Source organism: Watersipora subatra, chromosome 8, assembly GCF_963576615.1.
Source record: "Watersipora subatra chromosome 8, tzWatSuba1.1, whole genome shotgun sequence".
Taxonomy (NCBI): Eukaryota; Metazoa; Bryozoa; class Gymnolaemata; order Cheilostomatida; family Watersiporidae; genus Watersipora; species Watersipora subatra.
The window spans coordinates 3,576,800-3,587,445 of record NC_088715.1 but is presented as its reverse complement, the minus strand read 5'-3'; the positions used below and the strand labels follow the sequence as shown (position 1 = coordinate 3,587,445).

Sequence of the window (10,646 nt, the reverse complement as noted above, 5' to 3'; positions counted from 1 at the left end):
GTCTGGAATTGTTGACGGTTTGTCCACCGTGTTCTTCCGTCTGAAATTGTCGACTAAGTGTCTGTCCCCCCTGTGAACTGTCACCCTAAAGTCCAGTTACCTTCTCAAAGATGTCACTGAGCGTATGAATTGTGGTATGGCCATCAAAAATGGTCAAGTACTAAGTGTTGTTTACTAAAAAAACTGCTAACAATACTAAACAGGTTGCCCCTTACACAAAATAACCAAGTACCAAAAGCACCTTACAGCTAGGCCAGACGACATGCAGAAATATAAAGAGTTGATGACATAAAATCAGAGATAAGACGTTTAAGATGAGGAGATAACCAAAAGCAGATAGAGCAATAGTGATAAACAACACTGGTACAACTCTGGGAAGGAATAAACTACCTTGTATTGGATGAACTGTTCATAAAAGTATCACATCTCAGTTTCTGATACAGCTTAGATGTATGGCCAGGCTGCCAGGGTACCAGAGATACGAGAAGCAAGTGGGTTGGCAACAAGAAATTATATTATTTCCATAAACAAAAAGGACAAAATGGTATATATGTGTATAACAAATGAGTGAGTTGAACAAACTTAAAACAACTAGAGAAGGTTATTGCAAGTGAAAGGTTCTTAGTCTAGCACAGGCGCAGGTTTTGCTGTTGACGCTTTGCCAGGTTTCTGTACAGCATTCCACGGCGATTCCTGTACTAATCCATCATCCTCTTCTTCCAACTTTGTACTTTCTCCAACCGAATCTTTTCTTTTGGACTTCTTAGTCTTTGCTGAAGACTTGGAATGTTTCGACTTGGTCGATTTTGTTGAATGAATACTTTTTGAATCAAGCTTCAACTGCTTATCTCCGGCGTCTGAAAGTCCTGAAATCAACAGGTTTGTCCTCTGAGCGACACACTAGCACAACAATTATCCTACACAATGTCTCGTGGAGCAGTAAACGGGTGAAACTGACACAATGGTTGAACTTATTATCTGTGGAGACAAAATTAATACCTAATGCATGTCATTTATAAAAAAAATGTATCAGAGTCCCACGAGGCATGTGACTCCATGCAGTGGCTTAGAGGGTGTACCACAGCCAGCCATCAAATATTCAGACCAATGAAATGAGAGAACTACTGAAGAACAACTTTTTGCACACTGTTTACCTAGTGTATTTATTTTTATGGCAAAAAGCCAATTTATTACAGCTTGTATTGGTCAGAACTACTCCCATGATACTGCCAACAACTGGGTCAAGAAACGGCGTTGCGCAGCTCACATAATCTGATAGATGCAAGCAGATGACCTCTCATCTGAGTAGCTGGAGGTTGGCTAACTTATCCAACGCTGAAATCTTAATACATAACTACCTCTTAGTAACAGCCTAACTAATATTAACACCTAACTAATGTTAACTGATGTTAGCAGTTTAAAAAATGTTAACATAGTAACTAATGTCAACACTTTAATAATTGTTAACATATTAACTAATGTGAACATCTTAATAATTGTTACGATATTAACTAATGTTAACTCCTTAACTAATGTTAACACCTTAATAATTGTTAACATATTAACTAATGTCAACATCTTAATAATTATTAACATATTAACTAATGTTAACTCCTTAACTAATGTTAACACCTTAATAATTGTTAAAAAATTACAGAATGTTAACTTCTTCACTAATATTAACACCTTAACTAATTTTAATACCAAACATAAGGTTAACACATTCATGATAGTTAATGTTAACATATTAACTATTATAAATGTGTTAACATTAACTATTGTTGCTCATGTTAGTTAACACTGACTATCATGAACAACTCAGCCCATTGTAATAGCCGAACTACTCTTAACATGTCAAATAAGGATAGCATCTCAATGTTCACAAATATCCCAACTACCGTAATAAAATTAAATTGTGGTAGGGTTATACCAAGGCTGGGAAGAGAAGGGTTGGGAGGTGTATCTAGCTTTTCAGAACTTTTTTCGACTTTTTTGCTAGGTGTGCTAGTACCAGACTTTGTCTTCTTTGTTGCGCGAGTCGACTGGGTGCTTGGTTTACTATCCAGTGGTTCATTGACTTGAGGTATGGGCATAACGTCTGTTACGATGCTAAGGTCAGGTTCGTCTGTAACTATAGTAAAATATTTCTGTTCCAAATCTAGTAATCAACTGCTAGAAACAAAACTAGACCATCAACCTAAATGTTTTCAAGGTTGTCTCAAATATTGTCTCACACACACGTTTCATCCACAGTAAGCAAAATTCGACCTTTATAACTGAATATCTAAAGAAAAAGAAATGAAAAGAGCGATATGCTGGTAAACTCTGTCTTCACAAGAAACCTTGGCGTCATATTGTCTGTTGGAATCAAAATGCTGATATGACTTATAGACTAAGTCAAACAATGTTTTAATGCTGAGATGCATACCATAAATAAAACCTTGATAAATAAATGATGAGTACTGTATAATCATGATAAATGATGAGTACTGTATAATCATGATAAATGATGAGTACTGTATAATCATGATAAATGATGAGTACTGTATAATCATGATAAATGATGAGTACTGTATAATCATGATAAATGGTGAGTACTGTATAATCATGATAAATGATGAGTACTGTATATTCATGATAAATGATGAGTACTGTATAACCATGATAAATGATGAGTACTGTATAATCATGATAAATGACGAGTACTGTATAATCATGACAAATGACGAGTACTGTATAATCATGATAAATGACGAGTACTGTATAATCATGATAAATGACGAGTACTGTATAATCATGATAAATGATGAGTACTGTATATTCAGGATAAATGATGAGTACTGTATAATCATGATAAATGATGAGTACTGTACAATCATGATAAATGATGAGTACTGTATAATCATGATAAATGATGAGTACTGTATAATCTTAATAAATGATGAGTACTGTATATTCAGGATAAATGATGAGTACTGTATAATCATGATAAATGATGAGTACTGTATAATCATGATAAATGATGAGTACTGTATATTCAGGATAAATGATGAGTACTGTATAATAATGATAAATGATGAGTACTGTATAATCATGATAAATGATGAGTACTGTATAATCATGATAAATGATGAGTACTGTATAATCATGATAGATGATGAGTACTGTATAATCATGATAAATGGTGAGTACTGTATAATCATGATAAATGACGAGTACTGTATGTTCAAGATAAATGACGAGTACTGTATAATCATAATAAATGATGAGTACTGTATAATCATGATAAATGATGAGTACTGTATAATCATAATAAATGATGAGTACTGTATAACCATGATAAATGACGAGTACTGTATAATCATGATAAATGATGAGTACTGTATAATCATGATAAATTATGAGTACTGTATAATCATGATAAATGACGAGTACTGTATAACCATGATAAATGACGAGTACTGTATAATCATGAACATATTCAATATTTGACACCTACTAGACAAGCTCTATGGCCTTTATCTTGTGTCAAACAAACACAAATCTCAATAATCAACACAGCCTCTTGATAAAATTTGCTTTACAACCATTTTATGTGCCAAATTCTTTGTGGTTGGAAACAGCCAAATAATGCATAAAAACCGACAAGTCCTATTCTTGGGCATTGCAAGATTCATAGAGTTATGCTCAATTAGATTAATACTCAGATTTACTGATAGATGCTCATGTACACCAACACTCAGAATCATAGAGTTATGCCCAACTAGAGCAATACTTAGTTTCATAGAGTAAAGTAAAACTAGACCAATACTAAAATTCATAGACTTATGCACAACTAAATTACTATCCAGATTTCTATAGTCAATACCAGAGCCACGCCTAATTAAAATAATACTTGGATTCACAGAGTTATGCTCCAGTAAATCAATCTCGGATATATAAAGTTTTCACAAACTGGATTAATACTCATATTCATAGAGTTATGCTCATATAAATTACCTAGTGGTACAGCCACAGTTGCTTGTGATGCGATTCGTTTTGTCTCCAGGGCATCTCTCTTCACTATAAAAGATATTCAAAGTTCAAGCTACCGACAGGATGAGTGAATGCTAGCATCTTCATGAGTTATGCGCTTCAGTGAATGATACTTTTATTTTCAAAAACTGGCAGCATTTGGTGGAGATACAGAGATTACATAATCAGGTCATTAAGGGTATGTGAGGGAGTAACGACAGTAAAGATGATAACGAAACAAAAGAGAGTTGTGAGCACCTGACGGTCTATAATGAATAGAAATAAATAGCTGGGCGAACGCTGCTCCTTAGTTAATCAAATGTTTCAAGATAGTGTTAAAAGTTGACCTGCAACATAATTCCCATTACAGTTATTTGGTATCAAAAGATTCACCAAGTCTCACTCTACTGGGTTGTAGGTGAAAAATATGTGGAAATGTGATTACAAGCTCTTAAAAGCTAAAAAAATGAACAGTTAATCGCAGCCATCACGAAAACGCTGTAGGTTGGAATCCCTTTCCAAAACGGCTCAAATGGAACGTAGTTGAACACGATGGCTTCTGCTTACACTTTCATGTAACCTCATTCGTCGAAATATTTTCCCAAATGATTAGCGATAACCTCTGAATTTTTATAGAATCTTATCTATCAAAGTTTTACCTTGGCACTACAAAAAATATTTTTTAACCGCTTAAATTTTGCCAAGATATGAACAATATTGTCAGATTACTAACGACCAGACGTTTTTCCATTGACACCTGGAAGCTCCTTATCAAATGTTATAAGATATGATACGACGAATTTGAGCTACACATATTTTTTTAGTGTTGAAATGATGAAACTCAGCATGGTGGGTGGTTAGTGTAACAAAGAGAGATAATGCGCATCCAGCACTTATCATTTTTAGTAGACATCATTCAATCAACTGAATACACTTTTACTTTAGCAGCTTTTACACTCTCGAAGCATATTGTAAGGAACAAAGTAGTTAATCAGCATACAAAAAGTAGACGAGGTTGTCAAGGCTTTGAGTTCGCTATTTCAGCATATATTTTTAAATGTTACTTTTACATAAGACTCATGGATCGATTATAATCTGATTCCTGTGAGAAATATCAGGGGGCAATTTGAGTGGAGTCTACAGGCCACGGTCCGACTCAGCAGTGAGGACGTCAGGGTTGGAAAAAACCATGGTTTTTATGAAAAACAGGTTTTTTTGGCTCAAACCGGTTTTTATGGTTTAAATCAGTTTTTATGATTTATATAATTTAACCAAGGTTTTTTCAATTTTAAGTCTAATTAACATCACTTACTATAGCTGCATGATTGAGTATTGGACAGACTTATGTGGAATCATTTATTAAAGATGGTACTGTGGGAGTTGTTATAGGAAACAGAGAGAAAACATGGAAATTTCGGAATGAGTCTTTAATCCAACACGATTGATGAAATACAGAGCAGAAATCTTATGACATAAAGTGAATATTTTACATAAAGCTCTATGTATAAGTAGGAATTTTAATCCAGGTGATTAGTCATGTGGTAGTGTAGAGCAGAGCATAATGCAGATGCATTGTTAGTGTTTGGAGCAGTGGCAGATGACTCAACTTCTATCACCTGAATACTAGCATCACTATCTAAATTGGTGTTTTCAGCTTGACATTTTGATACGTGAGCTTTAAGCCTATTTGTGGGACCTCGCGTTACAACAACACACCTATTACATTTTGCCTTAAAACCTTTGCCTTTTGCAGTTCGAGTGAAAAACTGCCAAATGGGATCCTGTTTGCAAGGCGTTTTGGAAATTTGAGACACAACTTTAACTTTTCAAAACACAAAAAACTTGATAAACTGAATTCTAACAATCCGACTGCTTTGGCTTGTGCCTAATAAATGAAATATTAGTTATATAATATAGGTATATAGGAATATAGTTAGAACATGGGCTCATCCGAAAGCCAAAACTCTGATGTATTGAAATATATAATAAAAAAATTATGTAACTTACGTGCTTTAAGGAATCGTGATATTTATCTAGATTTCTGTCTTTATAAGTAGAAAAAACTACGCTGAATTCAAATATCTGAACAGATTTCAGCTGGCTGTTTGGGAATAGCCATATATCTAACACAAAATATGTTACTTATTCTTCATTTTAAGACTTCTATTGGCTAAACTGACTTCAGATTCAGAAAGAGCGCTTTTCGATTGGTCCGGATGTACGTGTTGCAAAAATCGTTACCAATATTATAAATTCAGTTAGTGCAGCTACAAAGTCGAATAACTCAACTTTGTGATTTGCGACTTAACCATAGTTTCTGAGATCGCGACCCAATTATTGGTATAATAATGAAAGAGCCCATATCAGTCTACTGCACAGAACAAAATAATATTCATGCATTGAACCATTTTAGCATGTCTTGGGTACTAGTACATAACCATTATGTAGCCATTACATAACATGTGTAACTATTACATAACATATGTAACCATTACATAACAGTTGTAACCATTACATAACAGTTGTAACCATTACATAACAGTTGTAACCATTACATAACAGTTGTAACCATTACATAACAGTTGTAACCATTACGTGACAGTTGTAACCATTACGTGACAAGTGCAACTATTACATAACAGTTGTAACCATTACGTGACAAGTGAAACTATTACATAACATGTGAAAACATTACATAACAATTGTAACCATAACATTACCTAATGAAGACATGAGCAGACAATAGGAGAATTACTTACGATGTATCTAAAAATGGCCTCAATGTGAGTTCCGGATGTTTAGACTTACTTAAACTTTAGACTTACTTAAACTTTAGACTTACCAGCAATCTGCGACTTCCTTGTTTCTAATGTCATCTCAAACTTTTTGTCTTCCTTTTCATCGAGCACCGCAGCATTCTTTTTGTAATCTATAGTTAACATAGAGTTAATTACATTGTTAACATAGAATTAATCACATTGTTAGCATAGAGTTAATTACATTGTTAACATAGAGTTAATTACATTGTTAACATGGCGTTAATTACATTGTTAACATAGAGTTAATTACATTGTTAACCTAGAGTTAATTACATTGTTAACATACAGTTAACTACATTGTTAACAGAGAGTTAACTACATTGTTCACATAGAGTTAATTACATTGTTAGCATAGAGTTAATTAAATTGTTAGCATAGAGTTAATTACATTGTTAACATGGCGTTAATTACATTGTTAACATAGAGTTAATTACATTGTTAACCTAGAGTTAATTACATTGTTAACATACAGTTAACTACATTGTTAACAGAGAGTTAACTACATTGTTAACAGAGAGCTAATTACATTGTTCACATACAGTGCACCCTCAGGATACGATTTTGATCCGTTCCATGTTTGGCATCACACTGTGAAAAAAATCGTGTGTAGGGGTATATAAACCATAGTAATTATATAATGCAAACATCCCTTGGTAAAAATCGTCAAAACTTTATTTAAGTACATTAGTAACAAAATAGTATATTAACCTTAGTAACTATCGGTACCTACAGTAGCTTTATTGTATTTAGTGGTTATGATCTACAATATATATATATTACTTTATTGGCAATAAAATATAACATGTACCATGTTCATACCGTAGGGAGTTCTTACCTTCAAGTCAGATGTACGTATAACATAAACTTCTAACTCACCTCAAATAAGCCTTACTAAACACACACACGCACACATTTTAAGCTAAGTTTTAGTATGTATTTTTAAAGGTTGACTCGCAATAAAATTCACATTACAGTTATTTGGTATCAAAAGATTCACCATGTCTTACTCTGTTGTGTTGTAGGTGTCAAATATGTGGAAATGTGATTACAAGCTCTTAAAAGCTCAAAAACGAGAAAAATTGCCATAGATTGGAATCTCTTTATTTCGACGACGTAGTCATGAAATTTATTTATCGTCTTGTCACGTATGTTCTCATGTAAATTGAAAGGCCAATAAAAAGCTCAATATAAAACTTATCGTAACATTAGTTTATAACAAACACTTTGGGTTTTACCGAAGACCCGTATCCAATATAGATGCTCGCTACTTTAGTTTTGTTTCGGCATTGTCTAACCGTCCAGTCGTAATCTGATCATGTGACCCAATACTTCGCAAATAATTTCTGCAGCACTTTTCGATTATCACAAATGACCAACAGGCTCGTCATGATTATCAGACAATGATATGTACTCCTTCGAGGTAAGGTTGAAAAATTAAACAAATTTTTACAGTAAGATATCACTGCTAAAAGTGACAGCATTACGATCACATGGTTTTATTGAATGTGTGAAGTATATTTGTGAGAATATTTCAATGAATAGGGTTGCATGAAAGTGTAAACAGAAACCATCTCCAACAACTACGTCACATTTGAGCCGTTTTGGAAAGAGAATCCAAACTACGGCGGTCTCGTGTGGCTGCCATTTTATGTTCGTTTTTAACCTTTAAGAGCTTGTAATCACATTGCCACAGATTTTGCACCTACAACACAACAGAGTAAGACATCGTGTATCTTTTCATATCAAACAACTGAAATGTGAATTTTATTGCAAGTCAACCTTTAACTATTTTATTGAACTTCAACTTTTGATCACTAAAATCTCATCAGTTTCTGTCTTTGCTTTCACTGTAACTTTTGGCGAGCCTGTTTAAAACCTTTTTCAATCTAATTTAGCAAGAAAGCTCGAACGATGCTGTTTTCGTAATGAAGTGGATTTTAGTTAGCGGGTTAAGAGAAGTTGTCTGACGGATGGACCTTCTGTTTGAAGAGATCGCAATTCCAATGTTGCTACTCATTTTAAAAGAACAATATTAGTTTTCACATGGAAATTGTCAAACTGAAAAAAATTGTGTCACATTTAGGTGTGAAAATACTTTCAACAAACAGCATTTCGATGTCTTTGTTATTTTTACTTATGCATTAAGCACGCATTAAGACTGCCAAATTTAGAGCAAGAATTTTGAAATTAGAGCATTGAATTCGAATGATGATATAAGACTCGTATGGTGAGGTAAAAAAATCATCATATTCCACTTCATGAGGTGAAAAAATCGTATATTAAGGTAATCGTATCCCGAAGGTGCACTGTCGAGTTAATTTCATCATTCACATAGAGTTAATTCCATTATTCACATAGAGTTAATTCCATTATTCACATAGAGTTAATTCCATTATTCACATAGAGTTAATTCCATTATTCACATAGAGTTAATTCCATTATTCACATAGAGTTAATTCCATTATTCACATAGAGTTAATTCCATTATTCACATAGAGTTAATTCCATTATTTACATAGAGTTAATTCCATTATTCACATAGAGTTAATTCCATTATTTGTAATGCATGAAACCATACTAGCAGTCAAGGTTGAACAAAATCGTCTAATCTGATCTATCAATGATTCATAATGCTTTTCGTAAGCTTGACTTACATTCATTCCTGAGATAAATGGTTACAACCACCAATGCGACGAGCCCAACTGCAAGAACACAGGCTACAATAATCCCTACGTAATCAGTCTTCTTTAAAACGACTTTAGCCTGTCTAGCCTGGTCAAAACTAGGAAGGTCTGGTACAGCAAGGCATAGCCCAAAATTACACCTATGCGTCGGTGGGCAATCGATATCCTGTAAAGAGAAAGAAACAGCAATAACGCTACTGTTGGGATTGTTTATGGATAAATGATGTCGATAAAGCTGTAATATGACAATAAATAGGAGTGACAAACATTAAAGACTCGCTGGAATCATATCACACCGACACATATCGACATTATTTTGAAATGTGCCAAAATAAACTGCTTCTAATCCTTGCTCTGGTAGATGTAGACAGTAGTTGTCTTACCACGCCATCTTTAATGTAAAATGATTGTTTTATTACTTATGGTTGATTTTCTCATAAAACCTCACAAGAAACGATAATAAAAATAGTAGGTGAAGGCAAAAAGATAAAAGCTGGATAACGACTTTGTGTATGTACATTGTGTATGTACTTTGTGTATGTACTTTGTGTATGTACATTGTGTATGTACTTTGTGTATGTACTTTGTGGTATGTACATTGTGTATGTACTTTGTGTATGTACATTGTGTATGTACATTGTGTATGTACTTTGTGTATGTACATTGTGTATGTACTTTGTGGTATGTACATTGTGTATGTACTTTGTGGTATGTACATTGTGTATGTACTTTGTGGTATGTACATTGTGTATGTACTTTGTGTATGTACATTGTGTATGTACTTTGTGTATGTACATTGTGTATGCCGAGCTACAAAGCTCGACCCATCAGTACTTCAGGTTGAATGAATCAATAGAAAGTAAGTGAAAGTAAAATGGAAAAACTTGAAGAGTTATTTTGGCATCCGCTATTACAAAAATCGAGGTAAAAAGCAATTAGAAAATAATTCAAAGTAATACCGGTATATGACATACTTTGATAGAGGAATGAAAGTGAGCTTATTGCATGTAGAATCATTATCAACATGAACATTATATATACTTTATTAGCTTTATTAAAATTTCAGATTTATATATAGATTAGTCTGTATAACAAGCAAAATATGCCAGTTCAGTACCTCTATTACTGA

At 33.5% G+C, this 10,646-nt stretch overlaps 1 protein-coding gene across 1 annotated transcript in view; it reads right to left on the bottom strand.

Moving 5' to 3' along the window:
- Positions 1 to 492: 492 nt before the first annotated feature.
- The window catches only part of LOC137401519 (cell death abnormality protein 1-like), a 46,255-nt gene continuing 36,101 nt past the window's right edge, over positions 493 to 10,646 (bottom strand). The window contains exons 22-26 of the mRNA XM_068087909.1: positions 9,488 to 9,683; positions 6,857 to 6,943; positions 4,000 to 4,062; positions 1,931 to 2,131; positions 493 to 866 (exon numbers count right to left, since the gene is read on the bottom strand). Coding sequence (XP_067944010.1) covers positions 622 to 866; positions 1,931 to 2,131; positions 4,000 to 4,062; positions 6,857 to 6,943; positions 9,488 to 9,683 — 792 coding nt within the window. The 3' untranslated portion in view covers positions 493 to 621. The remainder of the gene's footprint in view (positions 867 to 1,930; positions 2,132 to 3,999; positions 4,063 to 6,856; positions 6,944 to 9,487; positions 9,684 to 10,646) is intronic.